The 27,220-nt window shown below is 53.6% G+C and overlaps 2 protein-coding genes across 5 annotated transcripts; both read right to left on the bottom strand.

Moving 5' to 3' along the window:
• Window positions 1–4,989: 4,989 nt before the first annotated feature.
• Window positions 4,990–11,998, bottom strand: LOC121461547 (pyridoxal phosphatase). Its single transcript, XM_041672654.1, has 2 exons — window positions 11,405–11,998; window positions 4,990–6,507 (listed from the first exon to the last, which is right to left on the bottom strand). The coding sequence occupies exons 1-2, from the start codon at window positions 11,967–11,969 to the stop codon at window positions 6,191–6,193; spliced, it is 882 nt and encodes a 293-aa protein (XP_041528588.1). The 5' UTR covers window positions 11,970–11,998; the 3' UTR covers window positions 4,990–6,190.
• A 1,726-nt stretch (window positions 11,999–13,724) lies between these two features.
• Sh3bp1 (SH3 domain binding protein 1) lies at window positions 13,725–26,882 on the bottom strand. 4 transcript variants are annotated; one of them, XM_041672233.1, is made up of 18 exons: window positions 26,503–26,882; window positions 25,299–25,359; window positions 24,968–25,072; window positions 23,897–23,973; window positions 23,478–23,589; window positions 23,308–23,384; window positions 22,757–22,901; window positions 22,076–22,144; window positions 21,846–21,936; window positions 21,012–21,157; window positions 20,153–20,264; window positions 19,709–19,790; window positions 19,539–19,619; window positions 18,658–18,774; window positions 18,083–18,180; window positions 17,657–17,801; window positions 15,650–15,741; window positions 13,725–14,457 (listed from the first exon to the last, which is right to left on the bottom strand). In XM_041672233.1, the coding sequence occupies exons 1-18, from the start codon at window positions 26,559–26,561 to the stop codon at window positions 14,060–14,062; spliced, it is 2,067 nt and encodes a 688-aa protein (XP_041528167.1). In that variant the 5' UTR covers window positions 26,562–26,882; the 3' UTR covers window positions 13,725–14,059. The 4 variants fall into 4 exon arrangements, with proteins under 4 accessions (XP_041528167.1, XP_041528168.1, XP_041528169.1 ...); XM_041672234.1 differs by having other exon boundaries at window positions 25,299–25,341; XM_041672235.1 differs by lacking the exon at window positions 23,897–23,973 and having other exon boundaries at window positions 25,299–25,341.
• Window positions 26,883–27,220: the final 338 nt, after the last annotated feature.

The raw sequence follows: 27,220 nt of genomic DNA, 5'->3' as shown, positions 1-27,220 counted from the left end.
GCAGGTACTGTGGATTTTAAGGTAGGGTGGACAGAGATAAAGTCCCCTTTGTGCCCTTCCTGAAGTTCTCAGGGCTTCTTGGTAGTGGCACCCAGGGCACCCACTTATCTGTCAGGCTCAATGCCCGGCGCCTGGCTTTCATAGCCTATGTCATCTGAGCATATCTTCTCTGTAGTGTCTGCCCACCTGGCGAACGTCTGCCCAGGGAACAGCAGCTGTGCCCAGACCCCAAGCAGAGGCAGGAGAGCAGTGGAGAGCAAGGAGTGGGGGGCTGTAGCCCAGGACCTTGGCTACTCTCAATTATGTTCCGATCCTGGAATCAGGGATGCCGGCCATTCCTGCTGAGTTGAGGATTGCAGGTCTTGAGTTTCAGTGTTTTCTCCTCCTCCTCTCCCAAGGCCAAAGCCCAGCCCTGGGGATTCTCCCTCAGATCAAGTCCCGCGGCAGCCAGCCTAGCCCTCAGATCTGGGCTTAGCTTATCCTTACAGATCCTAGCCAGCAGGGCCCTTCCCTCCTCCTCAGCCCTGACACAGTCTGTACCTCCTTCAGTCAGCGCTGGCAGCAAGCCATGGAGCACACGGGTACCATCCACGGCACCCACCAAGCTGGCTCCCACATGGAGTCCTTGAAGACAGAGCGGGGAGGGACCCCAGAGATGCTGCACCTGACCTGCTCCCCCACATCTTATACTGCAGGTTAAGCATGTGGAAACTAGAGAGGGAGGACATTTGGCTCTGCTCTCACAGGGAGCTGGAGCTGAGAAAACAGCGTGGACCTGGGAACTTTGACTTTAAAAGCTGCTTCATGAAGGGTAGGAGGGTGTGTGTGGAGGGTGCCTCCAACTCTGCTAGCTTGTGCTGGTACCCCCTCCCCAATACACACACTGCACTTTCCTGCTACTGCCCACTGTTCCACCTTTCCAGGCTCTCATCCTTCTCATCCACCTTCTCATCCACGTAGTCACCTAGGGTCTCTGGGGTCCGTTCTCTCTGATCACGAGCTCCAACCTCCAGGGCTCAGGCCTAAGCCTTCTATATGCTTCAGCATATTGCTTTGAAATGACTGTATTCGTTACTTTTCTCATGGCTCTGACAAAGGCAACTTCAGGGAGGAGGGTCTGACTCATGGTTGAAGTCACCATCCATCATATGAAGAAAGGCATGGTGGGGCAGTGGAGGCAGCCAGTCCCATGGTGTCTGCACTCTGGGAGAGAGAGAGCGCTGATGTTCACCTCACTGTCTCCTTCCTTCCTAGCCCAGAGGATGGTGCGGGATGGGACTTGCTTCATCAGTTAAGACTTCTCTTGAAACGTCCTCACAGGTGTGCCCAGAGACGTGTCGCCTAGGTGCTTTTAAGTCCAGTCGACAGGGAAAATGAACCGGTGCAATCCATTTCTTGTCAACTTGATACTCAAATATGCTTGAATACACAATACTCCACCTCTGGCTCCAAAGTCTCTAATTTATCTCTTATCACAAAAAAAGCATTTAGTCCATCTCTAAAAGCCCAAACAGTTCTAACACTGTTTGAAAGCCCAAAGTCCAAAATCTCTCCTGAGACTCAAGGCAATCTTAGCCATGAACTCAGAAACACTGGAAAACAAGCGGCTTCCAGTATACAACACTAAACATTCTTATCCCCAAAGGGAAGAATGGGATCAGATACAAACAAGTCTGAAAGCCATCAGAGAAAATACCAGCCCTGGAGCTTCATGTCTGGCATCTGGTGCTCTCGGCGGTGTCACCTGGGCCCCACCCATTCCAATTCTGTGGCCTACAACACACGCGGAAACTCTTTTGGGTCCTACAGCCCCAGTTAATGGGAGCCTCACTTTCATAGCTTCCAGTGATCATGGCCTCTTAAGGCCTCGGACTCCAACCCTGTTGCACATTGCCTGGTAGTTTTATGGAGCCTCCATGACCTGGCAACCTGCAGTTTGTATGTTTGTAAAGCTGGCATGTGCAGATGCTCCGAGGTTCTGCTGACAGCCTGATACATGCTCTGGGCCCCTGGCTCACAGGTGTAGTGTGTTTTGTGTGCCCTGGTGGGTAGACCTAGAGAACCTTTCCCTAGGGGTGACGTTTGAGCAGGGGAGCCCTCCAGAAGTCTCTGTTAGGCTGCTTTCAAGGTCGTCGTCGTCCCCCCCCTCCAAGACAGGGCTTCTCTGTGTAGCCTTGGCTGTCCTGGAACTCCCTCTTAGACCAGGCTGGCCTCTGTGCCTCCTGGGTGCCGGGACTAAAAGCGTGGACACTACTACCAGGTTCAAGACTGCATTTTCACAAGTTGAGTCTCTTTCAGAGGTTATAGTCTTGCTATCAAGAGACGTTTCCTCTTGTAGCACACAGCTTCTCTGTCATGTTTTTTTAAATATTTTTTTAATAATATTTTTTTAAATATTTATTTACTTAGTATGTATACAATATTCTGTCTGTGTGTATGTCTGCAGGCCAGAAGAGGGCACCAGACCTCATTCCAGATGGTTGTGAGCCACCATGTGGTTGCCGGGAATTGAACTCAGGACCTTTGGAAGAGCAGGCAATGCTCTTAACCACTGAGCCATCTCTCCAGCCCCCGGCACTAATATTTTTTAACCATTATAACTGTTTTCTCCATACCCAACTTCTCTGCAACTTTCTGTGCTTTTGCTTTAGACCCAAGAACACTGAGCCACAACCATGCCACAGCTTGGATGTTGTGCTGTCTTGAAAATTCTAAACAGACTCATCCATTGCTTTTGAATACAGTCTCTTACAAGTTTTCAGGACCTATGGCTAAGTTCTTGGCTAGAATAGAACACGAATGGCCTTTAGCCCAGTTCCTGATGGAGTCCACATCCCCCTATAAACCCTATGAGCACGGTATTTACTATTCATCTTTTTCTTTGTATTTTGGTCTTCAAAGGACCAGAATGGCCCATTAAGCTGTTTACAGCATTTGAGCTTCTCTAGCCAGCAGCTCCAGACTCTTCCACATCCCCCCCCCCCCCATAAACCAGTTCCCACCTCCAACAGAGACTTTCCTGTGCCGATTCTAGCTGCTGTGACTACATGGTAAGTAACCAAGTGGAGGAAGGAAGGGTGTGCTTTGGCTCATGGTTGGGAGGGAAACGGTCCGGTCCATCATGGTGAAGAAGACATGGTGGGAGAAGTGTGAGGCAGTCGGTCACGTGTTTGCTCTCAGCAAGCAGAGAATGAATGCTGAGCTCAGCTCTCTTCTTCCTTTTCTTCAGTCTGGGTCTCCAGCCTGTGGAATGGTGCTGCCCACATTCAGGGTTGATTTTCCTTTTTTAGTTAAACGTCTGGACAGGCATACACATCCTCCAAGCTGTGTCTTCCTCCCAGCATCCACACAGTGGCTCTCAACTACCTGTAACTCCAGTTCCAGGGAGCCCGACACCTTTTTCTCACCTCTACGAGCACTAGGTACATCACACACAATATATACACTCATGCAAAATGCCTACAAACTTGTCTCCCCCTCACCCCCAGACAGGGTTTCTCTGTATAACAGCCTTGGCTGTCCTGGAACTTCCTCTGTAAACCTGCCTCTGCCTCTCAAGTGCTGGGGTTAAACACACGTAAAAAGCAAAATTACTGCACTGCTGAAATTGTTTGCTGTATTCAAACACAATGGAATATTACTGGACTAGTCTCAAACCTTCCATTACATTTGAAAGTGGCATTGCAGGTTAGGCTTTTCTTTCTCGGAATTTCCAAGTACTCCTAGGGTGAGTCAGCCCACTGGCTCCTGAGGGCCACGCTGTATCTTTTCCTTCACCCCTAAACAGCATGTAAACAAAAGTATAAAGGAGTTCTTAGTTCCCTCACATGCTGCGTCTTCACGTGTTCTACATCACTCTCCTGTTGGGCTCCATTTACCTTCAAGGATATTACCTTTTTTTTTTTTTTTTAATATGTTGTCTGTCGGAGGCCAGAACAGGGTGTTAGATCCTGTGCAGCTGGAGTTACAGGTGGCTTTGAGTTGTCAATATGAGTACAGGAACAGTCGGTGCTCTTAACTGTGCCATCTCTCCAGCTGTTTTGAGCCCCTCCACCCCCCTAAGGTCCTGCACTTTGCCTGAAAAGTTGAAGAAAGCTCTAAATCCCTGCACAGAGCTCTAGGAATGCTGGTGTCATGTGTGGTGCGTGAAATGTATCATTCATGGGAGATAGAGAAGCAAATGGATTGTGGACTCATAGCATCTGTTCTGATGAATTGCAGGGATAGAAGGGTTGAAGGCTGCAGAGCGGGGGAGAAGGAGTCAGGAATGAGTCATCCTTTCAAGAAATCGCAGTCTGACAGATTTTTAAGGAGTACATAATGCTAAACTATCTAAAAGCTAAGGAGGGGCATGGCGGGACAACCCAAGGGTGGTGATTTCATCCAGTGCCCTCTTGTTCCTACGCTCTCCAGAGGGTGCTGTGGCCTTCTGCACAAACATCAATCTAGTTCAAAGCCAACATCAGCTGTCCGCCCCAGTCTGGGTTCACATCACATTTCTTCTTTACGGTGCTGGATGGTGCTGGTACCCGAGGCACAGGAGGCCTTTGATTTCCCAGAGCCACATCCCCGCCCTCAGCATTGCATACCTGTTATTTCCCAAGAGCAATACAAGCACTGAGCTCTCTGTATGCATGTTCCTGTGTATGCACATGTGTGTGGAGGCCAGAGACCTTCCAGTATCACCCCTCCAGCAACATGCACTTTGCTTTTTGAGACAGGCTCTCACTATCCCATAGTAGTCTATAAGGGTTACGAGCTCAAGGATCCATCTGTTTCCACCTCCCATGTTGGGATTACAAGCACATGCCACCACTCCTGGCATTTTCAGTGGGTTCTGGGGAGCCAATTTTGGCCCTTGTGCTTGTAAAGTAAGCATTTTACCAACTGCATGAACCCCCCAGCCCAACACTGGGCTTTTAAAGGACTTAAATGGACACGTAAGGTCTCAGAGTTGTTAAAAGCTCAAGAGTCAAAGTACATCTGTGCTGAGAACACAAAAGTGGGAGGCGTCGGTACTTCAAGGAGGCAGGCTCAGGCTTGGGCAGGACTCCCCACTGCACAGACTGGGGTACAGACACTCCCACTTACACTTTATTAATTTCAAGGACTGTTTACAAGGGTGGAGGTGGTGGGAAGGTCCCACCCTGCCCCCATCTTCACTGGCACACAATAAATAAATAAATAAACAAACAAGTAGCTGGGAACGAGCAGCTGAAGAGGTGGCACAGCAAACACTGACTTCAAGGGGCGGGACACAAGGGCCCCTCCCAAGCTGTGGCAACCATCAATACTGGACGGTACTACAGTGCGAGCCTCTCCATCCCACCCAGGGTCACAGAGGGCCCACGGATCAGTCCTGGAGGAGGCTGACTTTCAAGTTGGTCTTTTTGAAATGAGGTCTTACTCTACAACCCAGGCCAGCAAACTCAGTAATCCTTCTGCCTCAGACTCCCAAGAGCTGTAAGTACAGGCATTCATCATCCTGTCTTGCTAGGACCTGGTCTCCTGGCTGATCCAGTCAGCCCAGGATTATCAAAAAGCCACTGTGTTGCGGACTTGCAGATTGTTCTGTTTGGGATCTAAGAGGCCAGTGGATCATTGTTGTCCTGATGGACATCCTGAGGTCAATCAATGTCCCTTAGCCTTCTGACTGGTGCTCTGGGGCTCCAGGATATGCAAGGTGATCTTTAAGCTCCTATTTGGTCCAGAGGGCCCACTGTGAGACACTACATACCAGTCACTACTGGTAGCTTTCCTTCCACAGGCCTGTGCAGGCCAGGAATAGCTGGAGTTCCCTAGGCTTGTTATTGGTCAACAAGGACCTAAGGACAGAGCATTACAGCTCCCAGGGAAGGGAAGGAGCTTAATTAAGTACTCAGGGTTGGAGAAAATTTTCATTTGGCTTTGGGGCCCATATATATATAGTTCAAGAAGGATAGGTGACAGGGCAGGAAATAAGGCTACCTGGTGGGGTCAGGCCAGGGTGAACCTTCAAGATGTGGAGGGACAGCTTCTGAACAGCAGAGTGTCCAGTCACTGCTGGGAGGGGTATGAGGGCCCACAAACCTTCCTGGATTCCAGCTTCCCTTCACTGGGGTAGACACCTGGGCCAGGCAGCTCATGTTGCCGAATGTGACTCATGGCCTGCAGCCTCCATCTATAGGAGTGGGGAATGGGGAAGGTGGGATCAGTCCTCCAGCCCCTCCATCAAGTCTGCAATGCTCTCCACGTAGTAGTGAGGCACAAGGTCATGCTGACCAGCTGCTAGGTAAGCCTGGGCTTCTTCGAGGCATGAGACCCCTGTGAGTGTGAGCACGGTGGTCATGCCACAGCGGTGGCCAAAGAGGATGTCGGTCTCCAGGCGGTCACCCACCATCAGTGTGCGGGTGGGGTCCACACTGAAGTCTTCAGTGATGCACTGGAACATGTAGGGGCTGGGTTTGCCCACCACCAGGGCCTGGCGTCCTGAGGCTGTCTCCACTGCTGCAGCCAGGCTTCCGGTACCTGTGGGGAGGGAACACTTGGTCAGCAGGAGGGAGGCAGCTGAGGCTGACCTAAAGGCTGGGTGCCACCTGTGCCAGACACCTGAATTCAGAATCCATCACCACTGCTCTGGGTACGCTGTGTGCATAGTCTCTCTGTCTAACATGAAGGTAGCAATGGCCGTCCCCTCCTGTGTATACTCTCAGCCTATGTGTGAACAGGCCTATCCCATCAGTTCTGCCTGACAGCTGTGTGTTTGGGGGCAAGCCCTTCAGTCTCCCTTGACTTTCTCTGAACTGTGGTAAGATGGGAATCAAGAAACACTTCCCCTGGAGGGATGCTGTGGGCTTCACAGGGAGGCACTTTGTAAACGGAAAAGCATTTAGAGAGCCATGGTGGTTACTGCTCTGAGAAGCCACGATCCTGGCGTGGAAAGTTGGCACAGCCCGCCTGGAATGCAGCAAGGCACAGAAACGTTCACACCTCTGACCCAGTCAACCCTGCAGGGGAAAATGATCCCCTAGAGAAAATTCCAGCTGTAGACAAAAAGCTACACGCTTGAAGATGTCTGCGACCAGTGACCATGGGAAGAAACCAAAGCTGGGGAAGGAGCCCAGGAGCCCGACAATGGGAGGTCTGTTTAGAAAAGCAGTCCTGGTACCCACACCCCCAGCACCATCCTGGTGGCACGAGCTTGCTATCCCTGCCCACAGGCATGTCCTCATGCCAGAACATCCTGCCTTTACACCAACAGCCATAATAAAGAGAAGCACCACCACTCACTCAGTGTACCCCTGAAAGCCCATTTCACGGACAAGAAAGTTGTGACATTAACCTGCCCTGAGGGCCGGGTGGTAGTGGCACACACCTTTAATCCCAGCACTTGGGAGGCAGAGGCAGAGGCAGGGGGATATCTGAGTTTGAGGCAAGCTTAGTCTACAGAATGAGCTCCAGGGCAGCAAGGGCTACACAGAGAAACCCTGTCTCAAACCCCTACCCCCACCCACTCCCAAAAAAAGGGAAAGAAAAGAACTGGCCAGAGCTGAGCTTCCTCAGTGTGGTGGTTTGGATGACATTACCCCTCAGTCTGGGTCACCTGAACTTCTCCTCAGCTGGGGGTGTCTGGACAATTTCAGAGGAGGGCTGGCTCTGCAGCCTCCCACCATCTCAGGGTGCGCTCTCAGTTTCCTGCTTGCAGTTTAAGATGTGAGCTTTCAACCTGCTGTCCTAGCCACCAAGCCTATCACCTCTGGAACTACAAGCCCAAGGAAACCTTTTCTCCTGTAAGTTGCCTTGGTCACGGTGTCTCACACAGTGACAAAAAAGGACCTAACATACTCGGGAGCAGCACAAAGACTTGTATTCTGGAGCCTGAGCAGGAGCTCAGTGAGAGGCCACGCTGGGCTATATACACAGCGAGACCCTGTCTCAAAAACAAAACAAATCAGATGAATTATTTACAAAAGAGTATCTTCTAAAAACCTGCGACCTCCACTAATTTTGTTGTGTTCTTGAGGTAACTCTGGCAATTGGCACATCAGCCAACAAGGGAGTGTTTCTTTTTTCTTTTTTTTGGTTTTTCGAGACAGGGTTTCTCTGTGGTTTTGGAGCCTGTCCTGGAACTAGCTCTTGTAGACCAAGCTGGTCTCGAACTCACAGAGATCCGCCTGCCTCTACCTCCCAAGTGCTGGGATTAAAGGTGTGAGCCACCACCGCCCAGCAAGGGAGTGTTTCTATCAGATATCATTCTGGGGATATAAATCAAGGCCCTCCCCGTGATTAAAATCTTTTATTTTACTTCAGCCTGACCCCAAACACTCAGGGCCTCCTCTCACTATTCTCACGGATACATCATGGCACTCCACCAGCCTCAGAGTGGGTAGGGACAGCAAGAGCCACAGCCCCACGGCCCTCAGACAAGGAGTTGCCCCAGCCATCAGATCAGGGAACAGGTAGAGAAAAGAATCAGGCACCTCCACCATCCCAGTCCCTGGTTAGAGGTTCCTTCTAGAATGGGAGACCTCTGTGAGTCACCTCAGATGTTTTTTTCCTCAATGCAACAGGCCCAAGCTGGTCACAGTGGCATATACTCATATTCCCACCAAACAGGAGGTTGAGGCAGGAGGATCAAGAGTTCAAAGCCAGTATGGGCAACCTTTAGATCCAGTCTTCCTGGGGGTGGTGGTTCAATACCTTTAATCCCAGCACTTGGCAGGCATGTCAAGGCTGAGACCCTGTCTCAAAAACACAAAAGTAAACAAAAAGATCGACCCCAGCTTTGTGAGTCTGTTCTTTTCCCAGCTCCCAGGACAGAGCTGGTTCCTGTTGGTCCTCATATCTCATGCCAGTCATTCAACTAAGCTTTACTGAGTCTCCCCGCAGTCACCATGATAGCCGGGCAAGCATCCCAGTAGGAAGCCCATGACGGTAACACCTCACTCAAGACTGCTGTGTACAATGGCATATTCCTGTATTTGTGGCCATTTCTACTTCCTAGCTCAAGTAAACTCGCACATAATTTCATTTGCCTGTATTGACGTTTTTGCTCTTTTTTTGATTTTTAGGGGGTGCCACCCAAATAAATCATACACGGAGGCTTATTCTTAGTTATGAATGCCCGACCTTAATTTGGCTTGTTTCTTGCCAGCTTTTCTTAAATTATCCCGACTACCTTTTGCTTCCGGGCTTTTTCCTTTTCTTATTTCTATATATATTATTTTCACTCTTTCTCTGTGGTTGGCTGGGTGGCTGACCCCTGACATCCTCCTCTCCTCGTTCTCTTGCTCCTACCCTCTTCCTTGTTTCTCCTCCTCTTTATTCTCCATGCCTGCCAACCCCATCTATCCCTCTCCTGCCTCGATGCTGGCCCTTCAGCTCTTTATTAGGACCATCAGGTGTTTTAGATAGGCAAGAATCACAGCTTCACAGAGCTAAACAAAGGCAGCACAACCAAAGTCATACACCTTACAATAATATTCTTCAAGAGGTCTGTGATGAGGGGGAGAACTGGGGTGCAGTTTCAATTATTACAAAATCTGATGCCTAATGGGGACAGTCATTCATTTTTCTGCTTGCATAGTGCCTCCTGCTCCTGGGTTACTAGCACACGACCAGCAAGGTTTTTGTTTTTCTTTTCTTTTCTTTTTTTTTTTTTTTTTGGTTTTTCGAGACAGGGTTTCTCTGTGGTTTTGGAGCCTGTCCTGGAACTAGCTCTGTAGACCAGGCTGGTCTCGAACTCACAGAGATCCACCTGCCTCTGCCTCCCAAGTGCTGGGATTAAAGGTGTACGCCACCATCGCCCGGCTTGTTTTTCTTTTCTTTCTTTCTTTTTTTTTTTTAAAGACAGGGTTTCTCTGTGTATCTCTGGCTATTCTGGAACTAGCTCTGTAGACCAGGCTGGCCTCAAACTCACAGAGATCCACCTGCCTCTGTCTCCCAAGTGCTGGGATTAAAGGCGTGTGCCATGACCAGCAGTTAAAACCCGTGATTTGGAGGCTGCATCACTCACAAGTGTGGTGGCGAATATGTGTTAATCTGTCTCCCCCTCCAGGCAGTAGGCGTGACCAGCAGGTTGGGTGAGCACAGCTAGGTAGGTATGGAGACATAAGTCAGGAAGGGTCCAGCAGAGGCTGGGGTATAGCTCCAGTCTCTCTCAGGCTCCTCACACCACTTTCTGAGACCCTGGAAAAGCCCTGTCCCACAGCCTCAACCCAAGCGGAGGGAAATCTGACTTGATGGTAGCGGGGTGGAGGAAGGAAGGCTGCAGCGGTGACCTCTCTCAGATTTATGGGAAGAAGGCGCATGTACTGGGTGGCAAGTAGGTCTCAGGGGGAGCCAGGAAAGGCCCTAGCATCCTTTTTCGGCTACACCATCCTAACAGGATGCCAATATCTCCTTGTGCACCGTCACCCTGCCCGGCAGCACAACTCCTCCAGGAAGGACCCCAGGTCCTCTCCACACACACCTGCCTCACTGCCCCATCACCAAGCTGTGCCTACCTCACTTTCTGCAATGCCACCCTGCAGAAGCCCACTGCCTCCCAGGATCTGGCATCAAGGACTATTTGGGCCAAAGGCCAGCAGAGTAGAGTGGCAGATATGCCCATGCCACATCCAGGAGTAACGAATCTGTCCTTACCCCATTCATCACTACCCAAGGGTCTCTGCTGCCTCACTCCAACCCTCACTGCTCCGGCCTAGGTGCAGGGCTGAGCATCCCCAGTAACAACAGCCAGGAATGCCCTTTGATGGACCGATGGGGAGGAGGGGCGTTCTGAGGGCCAAGTTCAGGTTCCCCTACTCTATGCTCAGTGTGTCTGCTCTGGAAGCTCACTTCCACTCTCTGAGCCTCGATATCTGTAACTGAGAAATGGGCCAACATTCTTATTTTTGGAGCAATCTGGAAAGGAAGAATTAAAAACAGCATTAAGAGGCTTCAGAAAGCGATCAAAGGGCTGGCAGGCTGGTTACATGAACCTCCAGTCAGGGGCCCTGGAATGACCGGCACGATGAGGAGCGCCCCTCGCACCCAGGCAGGGATGCTCTGAGGTTATGTAACTCCAGAGGGTTAACCGAGTGGGCTCAGAACTGGAAGTGAGGTCAAGCTCCACGACCCTCCAGGCTCCACATGGCCTCCATCCTGCCTTTGCACGCGAGGATCCAGCTCTCCACTCGGATCATCCTTCCAGAGCGGTTCTCCAAACCCACCTGCAAAGTGGGTGGGGCTAATGACAAACCGGCCCAGGAGGTCAGTTCCAGACTAGGATCCCACCTGCAATTCCCTAAGCCACAGTGAGCCTCGGCTGGCTCGTCTGTCAAACGGGTCCTCGGCCACTACCCTTCACGGGCGGCAGGTGCAGGAATTGTGAGACGCACGTCGGGCCCTGCACACACGTCCCCGCGCCCAGCCCCACGCTCACCGGGGGTCCGGCTTCCGTCGCTGAGCGGGTGCCAAGGGTCACGATCGGTGGCTACGAGCAGGCAGTCGGGGTCGCGCAGGTGCGCGCACGCCTCGCTCAGCCTGGAGAAGGAGAAGTGCTCGTCGTAGCCCACGAGCACGGCGCGCACGCGCGAGCCGTCGTCGCCGGGGTCCCCCGCCAGGCGCAGCCCCGCGGCACGCAGCTCGGCGCGCAGCCCCTCACCACCCAGCACGAATACGGTGCCGGGCGCGTCGGGCGGCCCGGGTAGACGCTGGCGCAGCAGACGCGCGGCACACAGCGCTGAGCTGAAGAGCTGCTCAGAGCGCAGCCCCGCGAAGCCCAGGCGGGCGAAGCGCAGCGCCAGCTCGGGCCGCGCGCGCCGGCTGTTGTTGCTCACGAAAAGCGTGGTCTTGCCCGCCCGCGCCAGCCGCTGCAGCAACTCGGGGGCGCCCGGAACGATGCGCTCGCCGTTCCACAGCACCCCGTCGCAGTCGAACAAGACGCCCTGCGCCTGGCCCAGCACGTCGCGCAGAGCCGCGCCGCGCAGCCGCTCGCAGCGCGCCATGCAGCTGGCTGGCCGCTCGCGCGCGCGCGCCGCGCTCCCTCCGCGGCCACGGGTCAGCTCTGCCAATTGGCGCACAGGAAGGGCCGAGGGCGGGGCTACGGCCGCACGCCTCAGCCAATGGGGACGAAAATCTAGTCGAGGGCCCGAGCCGATCCCGAAGGAGCTCGGAGAAAGGGGCGGGACATGGGGAGCCAGCCTTGGTCTGGAGCGAATCGCCGCGCGCTTCTCAGCCAATTAGAAGCATAGGCCAACTAGTTGCTAGGAGGAAAACAGGCGGAGAGAGAGACATTGCCCTCGGAACCATTGCCCCTGTGGTTCTAAGCAGAGTCCCGAGAAACGTGAGGCTGTGGTGGAGCCAGGCCACAGTACCCGTGTCTTCTTAGACTCTGGGCTCTTGGGCCAAGCCAGTGCTTCTTGGGGCCCTCTGGCTGTGCTGTAGAGTCCCCGGGGGAACTTGGTGTTTTATTTATGTGATTGTTTGTATAATTTTACATTCAGTAAGATGTGTAATCTTTAATGTACAGTTCGATGGCTTTAGATAAATGCTTTTCAAAACACGAATGCAGGGTCAGTGAGAGGGTCAGCAGGTTGACAGCTCCTCACGGTGGGAGAGAACATACTAGTGCAAGTTTTCTGGCCTCCACATGCGCATCCTCGTGTAGACACACTCAAATAAATGCTAAAGAATTGTAATACACGGCCCTAAGAAAGGAGCCCACAGGTCTGATTTTATGACTTGTCTATGTGGGACCTATCCTGGGCATTAGTTTGGTTGCCAAGGCGTTAGTTGTCTGTTCATATTGTTAATGGGGCGACCTGGCGGCCTCGATACCTATTTTGTAGATGAGACCTTTAAATCTGGTGAGCCTCTGAATTACCAGTAATTCAAAGTGTGGGACCGGGAATGACTTGGGACCTGTACTGTCACAACCTGTGGTTCTAAGCAGAGCTGTCCAACCTCCAGAGAAAACGAAGCTAAGCCCAGGGGAAATCCACCGAGTCTATCATCTCTGCCTGCCCTCTCCCAATGGTTCCTCAGGGGCAGAGCTGAATGGGCCGTTACCCAGGGTCTGGCACAGAGCGACTCAGGAAGGTCATGGGAAGGCAGATCCCTGCTCGTGGGAAAGCTGTTCGTGTGTGTGCCAACAAGTGCTTTGGTCTTCAGAACAGAGCGTGACACTTCTTGACTGTCTCAGAGGAGGAGCCCACAATCCTAAGAAGCTGAGCAAACTGTCCTGGGTGGGAGGAAGGAGTCCAGGCTTCAGAGCTAATCTCAAATATTTCATCTCAGGCCCAGGCTTTGCTAGCTGTCATCTGTGCAGTCTCTTCTCACTGGCCTCAGTAACTTCACCGGCAATGGTTCCATTACCTTGACGAGAAACTATTATATGGGAACCGTACCAGCTGCTCCAAGAAAGTGGCAAGCACATGGCCCGAGAAAGGAAGGAGGCAGAAACTATGACCCCACCCCTCCTTGTGGAAGCAGATTATTCATATATATATATATATATATATATATATATATATATATATATAATGTATACAATATTCCGTCTATGTGTATGCCTGCAGACCAGAAGAGGGCACCAGACCCCATTACAGATGGTTGTGAGCCACCATGTGGTTGCTGGGAATTGAATTCAGGACCTTTGGAAGAGCGGGCAATGCTCTTAACCTCTGAGCCATCTGAGCCCAGCAGATTATTCTTTTTCTCCAGGAGAGAAAGCTATTGCTCAGCCAGTTGCTCCAGTTTCGTTAAAAATAATTTATTTACGAGCCTTACAAAAATACATTGGCAAGAGAAAAATAAAAGTTGTGTAGGGAATGGGCAGGTCCGTCCTTCCTTTTGGTAGCTCCCTTGAGACTCCTGCCAGAGAGTGGGGAGTCAGGTGGGAGCCCCCAAGCTCAAAGTGGAAGAGGAAAAGGTCAGAAAGTAGAGGGCTGACCTGAGCCCTCTTAGCCATGGGGGCCAACCCAGCAGGCACCCAGGCACAGGGCAAGGGCTGTCCTGAGAGGACAAGGGAGGCAGGGAGAGGGAGAGAGAGAGGGAAGGAGGGCACACTGAGGCTATCTCAGGCAGGAAGGCCTGCTCAATCTGTCTCTGAGGTGAGGCCCCTGGGCCGGGGCTGGGGTGGCAGAACTGGGGGAGTGGGATGTCCACCTACAGTCTCAGGGCCTTCCCTGTCCTCTGTAGCCCCTCCCTGGTCCACCTGAGTAGGCATGTTTGAAATGACCAGACCAGGGGAAGCTGGGCTGGGGGAGCCTGGTAAACGCCGGCTCTGGCGCCGGGCAGGCTGTGGAGGAACAGGGGGTAATGGGGGAGGCACGGTGGGGGCCCGGAGGCTGGTGCCCACCAGACGGCGTGGCAGAGCTTGGGGAGTGCCAGGGCTGCCAGAGCCAGGGGGCAGGGATGGAGCTGGAGGAGATGAGCGTGCACTGGAGGGTTGGGGAGGTGGCATGGTAGGTCGCGCTGGTGCCGGGCGCTTGGCTGTGGAGGAAGGGAAATAGGAAAGTTAGGGGTTTGTGTGTCTGGGTGCATTCCTCCTGTGTGGTGGGGGTGGGGCCACTTTCCCCAGTGGGTTCTTGTCATTTATTAAGTGTCTCTTCACTCCTGTTGTCCTCAATGTCTCAGCTCACAGAAGATGCCCCAGCCCCCCACCATGGTAACGCTGTCACCATTCCCAGTTTCGCTGGTCTCTGAAACCATCTTGTCCATTTTCATCTTACTTGGCCCTTACTTGTGCCTCTCCTTCGAACATAGACCCAACATGGCCACTGGTTATCACAGTCTAGGTATCAAGCAAGCGTGGGAACACATTTGTTGAATAGATAAATGTCACCCGTCCCTGCTAACACACGGGTCCTGCGTGCCTCTCAGAAGCCTCAGGTCCTCGGGAAAGCTTCGACCTTGTGAGGCAGCTGGGGGGCTAAGTGGAGTCGAGATCAAATCTCTCCCTGGCTCTCTGCACTGGGCTGTCTGGGGTGACACATTTACTTCCTTGGGCACACTTCCTCACTGGTAAGAGGGGGTGAGAGCCCCAGTCTCCCACAGCTGCCAGGGCCAGGTCCGGTGACTCCAGCAATCCCTGTCTTCCAGGTCCCTGTGTGGTCTGCAGGCTCCTGCTGCTGTTCTCCTAGCTCTACTGAAGCAGCCAGCTCTAAACCCCCTCGTCCTCAGGGCCTGTGGTGGGGGCTCCCAGTGATCCAGCCCCCACAAGGATCCTTGTTCTCTTACCTCTCCATTCTGGACCAGGTTGACATATAAGTCAGGAGCCTCCAGGACTCCTTCCAAACCTCTCTTTCCTCTACCCTTAAATACAGTTTTGGCCCTATGCTTTGTAGTTCTTTGGGCTTCTGGAGGGCTGGAACACCCATCACGCTCACACTGGCTAGCTTTCTCTCGCCCTTTCTGTGTGCCGGAGTCTGGCACACTCCCTGAGCTCCCAGGCCATGCAATTCTTCAGGGTCAGGGCAATTACAGTTTCTACCACACCGCACAGGAGGGTGCTGAGGAAAAGCAACACCTGCCCAAGGGATAAGAGCTAGAATCTGGGTCCAGAGTGCCAGGCTGCAAACCCAGAGCATCTTACTCCACTACTGCTGGCCTTTCTGGTGGTCCAAAGACATGGGAGGACTAGGATTGCCAGCTCTCCGGCTCTTCTCTCCCACACCCAACTTACTCCTCCGAGTCATGTCCTCTGCTGAAGCAGCCGTTTCTGTGGTGCTCCTGCTGACCTTGGGGGAAGCTGGCTTGGGCAATTCAGACTCTGTCCTGTTAAGGGAAGGAGAGGGGCAACAGTCAAGCTTGGCCATCTCCTGGCAATCTTCTAGAGTCGGGCATGATTCCAAACTGGTGGGTAGAAGGACTTGCTCCCTACTGCCTATGGCCGTGTGGAGACTCTGTCCTACTCTCGGTCCCTTGGTAGACACTTCTGGGATTGGTAGGAGTCTGTGCCCTAACTTGACACAACCAAGAGTCACATGCAAAGGAGGAGTCTCTACTGAGGGACTGACCAAATCAGACGGGCCTGTGACCATGTCTGTGGGGAACTGGCTGAGTTGCTGAGTTGCTGGCTGAGGGGGAAGGCCCAGCTCACAGTGGGCTGTGCAATGCCTGGACCATTGATGGTCCTGAACTGTATAAGAAAGCTGGCTGATGGGAGGTGGCAGTGCAAGGCTTTAATCCCAGCATTCGGGAGGCAAAGGCAGGCAGAACTCTGTAAGTTCGAGGCCAGCCTGGACTATAGAGAAAGCTCCAAGACAGTCAAGGCTACACAGAGAACTAATGTCTTGAACCATGCCCCCCATAAAACAAAACAAAACAAACAAACAAAAAACCAGAAAACAAAACAGCTCCAAAGAGCAGGAGACTTTGACTTTTGGGGCTGGAGAGATGGCTCAGAAGTTAAGAGCACTGGCTGCTTTTCCAGAGGTTCTGAGTTCAATTCCCAGCAGTCACATGGTGGCTCACAACTATATAATAATAAAATATAATATAATAATAATAATATATAATATAATGAGATCTGGCGCCCTCTTCTGGCATGTGGCATACATGCAGGCAGAACACTGTATACATGATAAATAAATCTTTTTAAAAAGAAAAGAAAGGAAGGAAGGAAGGAAGGAAACAACCTGGCTGATAACCAGTCAGGGCATGCAAGACAGTGATCAGCATTCTCCTGACCCTGCTCCTGCTTGAGACCTGTCACAGACTGCTCCCTGGAGGTGCAAGCCCAATAAGCCCTGTTCTTCCCAAGTTGTTCGCCACGGCAGCAGAGAGCAAATAGGACAACACCACGACTGAGCTATAATCTGGTGGACAACCCACGGAGTGAGAGGTGGAATGCCAGGTGACCTCCCTGCCTTGGCGTCCCAGGTGGTCTTTTCCTCTTTTTGAGATTGCCTTGTGCAGCCCAGGCTGGCCTTGAACTTTCCACGTAGGAAAGATGATCCTGAGCTCCTGATCCTTCTGCCTGCACCTCTCCAGTGAGAGCTTATAGGTTAGCACCAAGTCCATGCTATGGAACGCTGGGGCTGGAACTGGGCAAGCACTCTACCAGGTAAGGTGCACCCCCAGACCTCCATGTGATCTTTAGGGGATGTTCTGCCAACAGAATTCAGAAAGCATGTGAGCTGAAGGAAATAATCCATGAGAGCCTGGATTCCAGGGCGCCCTTCCTTTCCTCCCTAACTGTTACAGCTCTTCACAGTACACATACACTGCCTCCTCCCACAGCAGAGCATGCATCCAGCCTGGCATCATCACAGGGCCACTCTCCCTGCCCCACCCATGTCAAGGGTTGAGGGTGGCATATGTCTGCCTCATCTGAGGGAGTACATGGCCATGGTGTGAGCCACTGAGGCCCTTGTCGGTACCACAAAACCCTTATAGACTTAGAGAATTGGATACAGGACAGTTATAGAGCCCAACCATCCCCTCCCAATTCCCTAAATTCCCAGGGCATGAACAATGCCTGGCACATAGTAGGTGATATAGAAATAGCCATGCTACGAGGAAGGGAACATGTTTAAGGCTAAGGGTAGGCTCCTTCCACCTACTCCAACCAGTGGGACCAGATCTGCAGAGCAAATACCGCCATTCCATCCCTAAGTCCTCAGAGACAGTGCCCCAGGCGAAAGTCCACGTGGCCAGGGAGAAGATAGCCATTCTACTTAGCCCTTACCTTTCTTTCACGGGCATCGAGGCTGGACCTGGGGTGGCAGCTGGCACAGGTACAGCAGGCGGCAATTCCTCAGAGGTCCGTTGGCTACTGACCTTTTCCTGGGGGGCCAGGGCTGAGAAGATGCCTGATACACTGAAGTTGATATCTAGAGGCAGAATGAACAGGTGTCAAGTTCAGAGATTTCGCCAGCCTGACCCAAGGCTACTCGCTTTCCCTGAAATGACGGGCTTGCTCTTGGCCTTCTCAGTCCCATGGGCCAGGCAGGACTGTTCCCATTTCACAGATGAGAAACTGAGGCCCAGTGTGAAAAAGCAGCTTCTTCTAAGCCACAAGGAGGGTTTGTGGGGGAAACAGGACTGAGACTGGGTCGGAGTCCAGGAATGGGGTGTGGGGGTGCCTAGAGATGATATGAAGAAAGGACGTCACCTCCAGGGAAGAGGGTGTCTGAACTCTGTATCAGCGCCTCGACCACACCCACCACCTGAATTGAGGACACCGAGGCTGCATCTAGCTGGGCCTGGTCCCTGGCACAAAAGAGAAGCAAGAGTTTTAGCGACCCTAGCATCGTGTGACTCCGCTGGGCACGGCTGACGGCACACGTACAGCTCCCGTTCCCCATCTCCCACTCCGTCACCTATGACAGACATCACTCATCAATTCTGGGCTCTTTCTCCACAGTTCTTGAACTGATTGCCCCCACTGAGCAACCACAGTTCAGCACACGGGATGACACCTTGTCATCTGTCTGTGGCCTGGAGCGCAATGATGATGCTCCTGAGTCACCACACCTTACAGTGTGTAAAGCATTGCCCATCTAATTCCCACAGCAACTCCCTTAGAATGCATAGAAGCTCTCCAAGGCCCATGTCTGGAGGGCTGGGAGTAAGGTTTCCATCATCCTCCATGGTTTCCAGAATCCACACCAGGTCACCACGTAGGTGCCCCATCACTACCAGGCTGGTGACTAGCTAGGGACAGGCTCCTGTGCTCATGGCCCTCACCCTTCTTTCTCAGGAGGCCACAGCAGGTTGGGCCCCAAGACAATGGCGATGTTGCTGGGTGTCATCTTGTTCACTTCTTGCTCTTCTGCCAGCAGTGCCAGAAACTTCATCAGGTACCTGGGTTGGTAGGTGGCAGAGGGTCAGAAATGCTTACCAATGCCCTTAAAGGCCTGAGAACTTCATACCCTTGAGTTTCCAGAGGGGAACAGATAACACACGGTATGGTTACGTTTTTACCAGCTAAGTTCCCTGATCTATTTTTTTGAGGGTCAACTGTACGTGAGAGGAGAAGCTAAGCTGAGAATCTTCTGGCTGCCAAAGGCAGTCGGGACTGTCTCCAGTGCTGACACCAGACTGAATGCCCAGGGTCCGAGAGTGGCAGGGGTGGGGTCTGAAGCCAGGCAACACAGCTTCACAAGTGTAAGAGGTTTGGCTTCTTTGTTTGTCTTTTAAGACAAGGTCTCCTAGCCCAGTTTGGCCTCGAACTCTCTACAGCCAAAGATGACCCTGAAGTTCTGATCCTTACGCTTTCTCTAACTGCAGGCATGCAGTTATATAGCGTGCTGAGGAGTAAACCCAGGGCTTCGTACACTGTAGGTATACTAGGTAAGCACTCCACCAACAACTACATCCCCAGCCGAATTATCTTTGCTTAAGACAGGGTCTCACTCCGTAGCCCAGGCTGGCCTCAAACTCAGCCTCCCTTGTGCCGGCATCTATAGGCACAAGCTGGCTACATTTGTGTCTTCTGGGATACAGTCTAATATAAAACAAAGGACCAGGACATCACAGGTGAGGTTCTGTGCTCAGGCACAACACAGGGTTAGAGTCGAAACCAGAGCTTTTCGGGGCTGGGTGTGCAGGGGTGGGCCAGGGCTCACCTGAGGTTGTTGAAGTTCTCTTGGGGCAGGCGGCTGCAAACACCATGAAGGGCCTCCAGGCGAGCCCCAGGCTCCTTTAGGCTGGAAAAGGGAGACTCACCAGTGAGCCAGCTCAGGGCCACATTCTTAGCGCTTTCACCTCCCCATACCCCTCAATCCCACCTCCTCACCTGGCTGCTCTCATCCACTCATCATAGAGGTCAGAGGTCATCAGGGGCTCTGGCAGCTCCCGGAGATAGGACTTGAGAGCACCTGAAACAAGGCCAGGGGAAGGTGTAAGGCAGAACCCCCAACTCCCCTTCTGTGTGCCCGAGGACCCAGCGCTCTCCACTTGGAAAGAACCTCTAGCTGTATTCTCACTAACTATTAACGTGTCTAAGTCTGATAGTTTCTGTGGGTCACAGGCCCTTTTAGCATAGTAATTAAAAGCTTGTCCTAAAAATAAATGCACATACATTTCAAGGGTTCATCACAGATCTGCATCGCGAACTCCTACGTGCCCCAAGGTGTCTCTTTGGTAGTGTATCAGACCTAAAGCCAAACTCTGATAGTGTTACCTTAGGCAGCTCTGCCCAGTCCCACCTTCTGCCTAGAGTTCCCAGTGGATCAGGTACCTGCCACAGCATGGGGGTCCGAGCAGAACTCCTCTAGGCTGTGGGGATCTGAGGCCATTGTTTGCTTGAGGCGCTTCAGCACAGAGGCCCCAGCAGCCAGACGGAAGAGGCCCTGGGGCACAAGAAGGGACATACAGTGTGTCACAGAGAGGGGGGCAGGAGCAGGCTGCTGGCCTTCAGTGTCCCACACCCCTGGTGGTCAGAGATGGCATTGTGGTGTCTATGCCACCCTCCCAATGTCAAGGCCTGGAATTCTGAGCACAAGGCAGGACTGGGAAATGGCTGTGTGTGTGTGTGTGTGTGAGAGAGAGAGAGAGAGTGTGTGTATGTGTGAGAGTGAGTGTGTGTGTGTGTATGTGTGTGTGTGCGTGAGAGTGAGTGTGTGTGTATGTGTATGTGTGTGAGTGTGTGTGTGTGTGTGAGAAGCGGGGGCTGGGAGAACAGCAAGGAACAGAAGTCTCATGGGGGGGAGAGAAGTCTCAGTATGATTGGTGGGGAGCCTGAAATCTACTTCTTGTTGGGTGGTTTTTCACCCAGCAGTCTATCTTCAGGAAAGGGCCAGCATCTAACAAGGACTGGACTGGGGACCCCTGGTTCCTCATGTGACTCTGAGCACATTTACTTTTTGCCAAACACAGCCAATGAGAAGCCCCACTCACACCCAGGGCCACTGGGATTAGTAAGTGGAGCAAGGACACCTCAGTTACCTGTGGCACGGCGCCAGGCCCCTGAAATGCCAATCAGTGAGTCAGAGTCAGTTTGGCAATGGGAGGTTACGCCTCCCCCTGAGAGGGGGAACTATGGATAGCAGTGTGGGGGAGGCACACGGCCCTGCCAAACCCCATGCCTCAGCTCTCACCTCCTCCTGCATGCCCTCTGATAGCAGCATTAGAACACAGGCTTCAATGGGCAGGGCAATGTCACGACCCAGCTCTTGCAGGTGGGTTCTCAGGGATACCCCATATACCCTGGAGATGGGGGTAGCCGTCATCAAAGGGGAGAGATCTGTGGAAATGAAACACATCAGAAGCCTGGTTCTGGCCGGGCGATGGTGGCGCACGCCTTTAATCCCAGCACTCGGGAGGCAGAGGCAGGCGGATCTCTGTGAGTTCGAGACCAGCCTGGTCTACAGAGCTAGTTCCAGGACAGGCTCCAAAGCCACAGAGAAACCCTGTCTCGAAAAAAAAAAAAAAGAAGCCTGGTTCTTCCTGCCCCAGGCAGTAGGGCCAGGGCAGACCGGGCACCTCTAGGAACCTGCCTTCCAACCTACTTCAGTGGCACACACAGCCATCTAGTCTACCTCCTGAGTCTGCCCACTTCCACTGCCCTCCCTTGTTCAGATTCCAACCTTCTAGAAGGTCTCCTGGCTCCTGTCCTCTTCCTTCCCCACAGCAGCAGAAGTGCACCTACGAAGACTGGATCCGGTCCTCTCCCAACTCCCACCTCACCCATGGCTCCCTTCTGCCCTTCTGGGTAAGGAGCAAACTATTTTTGTTTGTTTTTCCAGACAGGGTTGTCCAGGGACTCTCTGTGTAAACTAGGCTGGCTTTGAACTCAGAGATCCACCTGCCTCCACCTCCCGAGTACCAGTACTAAAGGTGTTAGCGACCATGCCTGGCTAAGGAGCAAACTTTTATAGAGCCCTAAGAATTCTATGGTAGGAGGTGTGAGGCTGGCTTACTCATGTCCCCACCTGATTGGCTGTGGTTGTCCCTCAGCTCTGCTAGGGCCGTGTCCAGTGAGGTCAGTGACCTGCGATGGTAATCAGCCTGAATTTCCAGGAGCTGTGGGGACAAAAGACGTCCCCCGGAGAAATGAGGGAAGTGGAGAATTCCCCAGGGTTCTTGGTGGGGGGGTCCCAGAAGTCCTTCCCTGTGGCATTCACCCTGATTTCAAGTAGCTGGAGCTGGGTCATGGGCTCACATGAATGAAGTAGTTGGCGTATGAGTCCTCCTTGGTGGCAAAGTGGTACAGGTCGGCCAAGTACTCATCCTTAGAGACAGAGGGGAGAGGGCAGGTGAGGCTGGGGGCTGGCAGGGAAGCTACTGGAAGATTAGCTGCCCAGAGCTGAACAGCTGCACATGGAAGGTCCCAGTCAGCTTTCTCGCTCGGCCAGGGTCTACACTTTGTTCTTTACGATTTTCAGTTCTTTACATTGGGTCCTCAGATCCTTAGCACAATCTGTTCGTATTCACCATGCAATCATTCCTTCACCCACCCACCCACCCATTCATTCATTCATTCATTCATCCACTTGGCAAGCACCACTCGCTTCGTTCACTTATCCAGCAAACGCTAACTCTCTCTAACAATCACTCATCGTACAAATGCTCTTCATTCGTTCGGCAAACACATTCATTCATTCATTCACCCGCTAGACACAGAGTCCCAACAACCACATCCCAGCTGCTAACGCACTTGATAAGGATGGCAGGGGCTCTGGGTCGTGCTCCACTACGTAGATGCTGACCCCTAACTGCCTGGAACTAAAACTCAGGGCTGCCGAGGCCAGCTTTGTCCCTTCTCTGAGTTTAATTCTCCCACCTGTCAAATGCACAGGCTACCCGCACCTGTCCCCTGTGTGGCGATCCCAAGTGACCTCACCTTGCACTGTTCCACCTTTCTCTTTAGCTCCTCCTCTTCTTCCTTCAGTGTCTCCACCTTGTTGGCAGTGGCGGTGTGGCTGTGACTGCTTGGGCCGCCACCCAGGCCTTGGCTGCTCCCTGAGTTCTTGGCTGCCTGGCTGAGCCTGGGGAAGATCCCAAGGTGGGTGGTCACTGGCCCCATTGCATGGTCAGAGCTAAGTGTCCCCTCCATACACGTAATCACACAGGACTCTAGGGTTTATAGAGGCAAAATAGAAATTCCTTGGGCCTCTGCCCAGACTAGGCCAAAGTGCTGTAGGGCTCCCTCTGGTGGTGTTCCTGGTGATCACAGCAATCCAGCTCCAGAATGCAGAATAGGAGCCCTACAACCATATAAGGATCTTGGAAACGAGTGGCTTTCTTAGTTTTGGGGTCACCTAAAGGGAGCACATGCACACCCTCACATATATATGTCTTTCCCACATGTGTTCCCAAGGACCAGCATGGCCACAAGTACCCAACGGGCCCGGCAGAGCCCTACTATGTCTTGGCCTAGGTTTAGGTACTCACCTGCTCTTGATTGTGTTCCAGTCGGACACCAGCTTCTGCAGGCTTTTCTTGTGTTTGAGGATGGCAGGCAGCTCCTCCTGAGGGTAGGCACAGGGAGGGTTCAGGGGCCTGGGTGGGTGAGACAGGGTGAGCAGGAGGTTAGGGAGGCTGGGGCTGCCCGGCAGGGTCACCTCGCTCAGCCTGTTGAGAGGCTGCAGGACATCTCTCTCCAGGGTCATCTCGAACTCAGCCAAGATTCGGGCCAGCTGGTTCTGGATGGCGCAGCTCATCTCCAAGGCCTTCCTGTGTGCAGAGAACACAATAGGTCAAGGCTTCCCTGGCCCCTCACTTTCACCTAGAAATACGTGAAGTTCCCTGTCGCTCCATTTCCTGCTTTCTCAGGTCTTACTGACCTGGACAGTGCTCCCAGCTTGGTCAGCCTTTTGAGGCAGACACTGTGGCTGATATGGTCCCCTCATTGTTTGCTGGCATCTAGTGAAGGCCAGGTCCCCATTCATGCTCACCCCATGCTAGAATCGGGACCCACAGACCCCTGTCCATGCTGACCCCATGCTAGAATCGGGACCCACAGACCCCCGTCCATGCTCACCCCATGCTAGAATCGGGGTCCAGTTCTTTGAAGCTTTCCGCCATCGTGGTGGAAAGAGCCATGAGAGGAAGCTTCTTCTGCAGGGAGGGCAGGGTGAGCCGGCTGAGTTTACCAGTCTCCTCCACCCAACCTGAGCCCAGAGCACCCGGCCACACCCACACTCCAGCAGAGGGAGGAGCCAACCAATCAAGTCCACAGTCACAGGTAAAGCGTGGAAACGGGATGGCGCGCGTGTGTTTGTGTGTGTTTGTGAAGATCTCCGGCCTACTTGGGGTCCCCCTCTCCCTTCCTCTCTCCCTTCCTCCCTCTCCAGTTACTTGACTAGGCAAGAAGGAATGATCAATCCCAGGAAAAGGGAGCTGGAAGCTGTTCCAAGGTCACACCACAGCAAAGAGAGCTGGCCTGGTGGCTGGGAGGAGGGTGGCCTGAACTCATTCCCTGCCTTGGGTTGTAGGTGGTTTAATCCGGTCACCATCTAGTTCAAGCTCTCCAAGGCTGCCTATTGCCTTACAGCCAGGCCCAAGAATGACTGATGCCTTCAGGGCATTGGACAGGTTTGTCAGAATCCCTGAGATTGGGACTAGATAGTTGGGAGAACCCAACCCAGGTCTCTTCAAGAGCGAGTGCTTTTCCTCAGCCAAGCCTCCAGCTCTAGTCACATGAATCTCTAATCATCCCCATACTTCCACCTGGAGTTATGGAGAACACGCCAGAGGGACCACAGGGTCGGTTTTGCCACTTGTTAGCTATGTGATCTCGGGTTAGTAAATTTAGGTCCTGTTCTCCCATTAAACACGAGCGACTTGTACAAGGGACTCTTGCCAGGGCTCTTGGGAGACAATGCACTGGCAGTCTTAGCAACAGTCTGGCAGGAGTCAATAAACGCAGCCTGTTGAGTAACAACAGTGAGCATCCTCCATCCAGCTCACATGGCGCTCCGCCCACCTACAACGCCTGGGGGTGTGCTGGTTTGGAGCAAACTGGAGAATCTGCAGCTGAACCAGAGGGCCTCATTGCTACCCCATCCCTCATCGCTCAGGCCCCTCCCTCCTCCTGGCGACCCCCACTTACCACCCGCTTGTCCATGTCAGCCCCGCTTTGGCCCTGTAGACAGGCCTGTAGCCGTTTGTGAACATTGTGGGCTGCTCGCTTAGCAGGTTCCAGGCGCTGCTCCACCTGGGAGGTAGAGGGGAGGGCGGAGGGGGGGACACTGTAGATTGTAAGGGGTGACTGCTCTGTTGTCTCCCCCAGAGCAAGAATCACTTTTCTCTTCCCTCCTGGAGCGCCCCTGGCCAGCAGGGAATGACTCAACCAGGCCCTCCTCTGCTGTCCCCACCTGTCAGCCTCTATACTGACAGCCTGCACGGACCTGCCTCCCAGTCCAGCCCGCCCAGGCACGTACCTGCAGCAGGTCCTCACCCAAGAACTCGGCAGTCTCTGGGGTGCTGTGGGGGAAAGAGGGCCTTCTGCTGAGTCAGTCTGGGTTAGGAAACCCACCACCTCCCTCGGTTCCCAGCATATGGCACCTGGGCCCCAGTTCCTTCCAGGACCCACCAAGCCTGGGTGGCCTGTCCCCACCGCAGTTGGAGCACATTCCGTAGGTTTTAGAGGATGCATGCCTGCTTCCTTCTCCACCCAGGGCTGTGCCCTGGGAGAGGGTGGAACCGTGACACCGAAAGGGCAGGAGGGAGCTACCCAGGGCTCAGTTTTGGGACACAGAGGAAAAGTTTCTCTTCTTCCCATCCCCCAAATCGTTTGCCTGCCCCGGAAAGAGGAGGCCTAAGCTGGCCCCCAGAACGGGAAGTGTGGAAGCTAGCCTCCGGGGTGGTCAGGCCCACAGGCACACGACATTGGACTGCAGCTGTGGGCAGGTCCCGAGACCCTGGCCAGGGACACATAGGGACATGGGTTCAGAGCATAGTGGCCTGGCTTCGTAGGTGCACACAGGTGTCTATGTCACCGGAGGACAGGATCAAGTTTCTGGATACTCCCTCCCAAGGCCCAAAGAATGGAGAACTCCCAGGCTGGGGAAGAGGAGCAGAGAGAAAAGCTCCGAGAAACTCCCCAAACTTCCGCTCCCCTAGTTCTCGGAGCTGGGGACCGAGGAGAACGGGGGTGCCTTTACCTGAGCCTGCGAAAAGCAGAAGCAAGACTTTGCTGCAGGAGGCCCCTGGGCTGGGGGAGGGGACGGACACCCAGCTCAGAGCAGGCCCCTCCTCCCCAGGCTAGAACACTGCCAGTCCCTTCCCCCAGGGTCTGGGGCCCCCAATTGGCTCTGTTCCTCCCCAACCCAGCAGTTAGAAGTGGTTAATTGTTCCCATTGTCCAGAGAGGACAAATGAGGCTCCGGGCCGCGTTCCGGCTCAGGGCGCATTCTGCTCTCAGCAGCCTTTCCAACCGAGAATGGAGGTGCCTTTTACCCCCTCAAAGGCCAGCAGTGCCTGTGCGACCACTGTGGCTTCAGACGCCAGGAAGCGAGGTAGGGGCTCTGGCATGCTAGAGGACCGCTGCCCAGATGTCCCCGACCTCTCTGACCGGTTCCCGACTCTCCTGCGCCCGCTCAAGTCCTGCGGGGAGACAGCAGAGCTAGAAGGGGGTGACACTCACCGTCCCAAGCTGCCCGTGTGGGCCAGCTGCCGCATGCGGTGCAGCTGCCTTTTCATCATCTTGGGTACGGACTGGGGGCCGAGGGGTCACCGTGGGGGGTCGAGGCTGGCAACCCCCGGCCCAGCCTGCTTCTCCGCGCGCTTCGCCCCGGATGGGTGGGCGGCGCTCTGGCTTCCTGGGCCGCCGCGCTCCTCTGGCTGGCGCTGGCGCTGGCGCTCTCCTCCCCCGCTCACGACTCCGCCCCCGGCCCCCAGGTCACTCCTCTCTCCAAGTTTGGAGTCTCGCTTTCTCGCGGCTTCCGGGCCCCAACGACCCCCGGCTGGTCGCCTGGCGAGTGTCTGTCGGTCTGTCTCTCTGCAGTATGCACGTTGAGTGCGGGATCCTTCTTCCCGCACCCTGCCCCGCTGAGGCGACGGGTGGCGGGAAGCAGGTAAGCCGCTCCTGCCACCGCCGCCCTGGGCATAAACAACCTTTGCTCTCTTAAAGGGAAAAGAAGGCTCTGTGCCTTGAAGAGACAGGCGGGGGACAAGCCTTAGGAACCTGTGCAGGCCAGTAACCAGGGAATGCTCCTTGGAGATTTCTTACTCCATACCATCCCGTGGCCATCCCTCAGGCCTGCTAGACTATGACTGGGAAACCTGGGCTACTTGGGGCCACCAGAGACTAATGTCCTTGGACCGGTCCCCAAAAGTTCTCATTCACTGTGTATAGTGGTCTG

Source organism: Microtus oregoni, unplaced genomic scaffold (genome assembly GCF_018167655.1).
Source record: "Microtus oregoni isolate MIOR12 unplaced genomic scaffold, Mior012 000022F_ref0000154, whole genome shotgun sequence".
Lineage (NCBI taxonomy): Eukaryota > Metazoa > Chordata > Mammalia > Rodentia > Cricetidae > Microtus > Microtus oregoni.
The sequence above is the reverse complement of the archived record's forward strand: the minus strand, read 5'-3'. Positions and strand labels throughout refer to the sequence as shown.

Excerpts from the sequence above, each read along its gene's own strand:
- LOC121461547 (XM_041672654.1), bottom strand. The coding sequence starts at position 11,969 with ATGGCGCGCTGCGAGCGGCTGCGCGGCGCGGCTCTGCGCGACGTGCTG. Across the intron at positions 6,508-11,404 it reads CGACGGAAGCCGGACCCCCG|GTACCGGAAGCCTGGCTGCA; the intron begins GTGAGCGTGGGG and ends CCCTCCCCACAG.
- Sh3bp1 (XM_041672233.1), bottom strand. The coding sequence starts at position 26,561 with ATGATGAAAAGGCAGCTGCACCGCATGCGGCAGCTGGCCCACACGGGC. Across the intron at positions 21,937-22,075 it reads ACGCCAACTACTTCATTCAT|CTCCTGGAAATTCAGGCTGA; the intron begins GTGAGCCCATGA and ends TTGTCCCCACAG. Across the intron at positions 18,181-18,657 it reads TGGCCTCCTGAGAAAGAAGG|GGACCAGGCCCAGCTAGATG; the intron begins GTGAGGGCCATG and ends CTTTTGTGCCAG.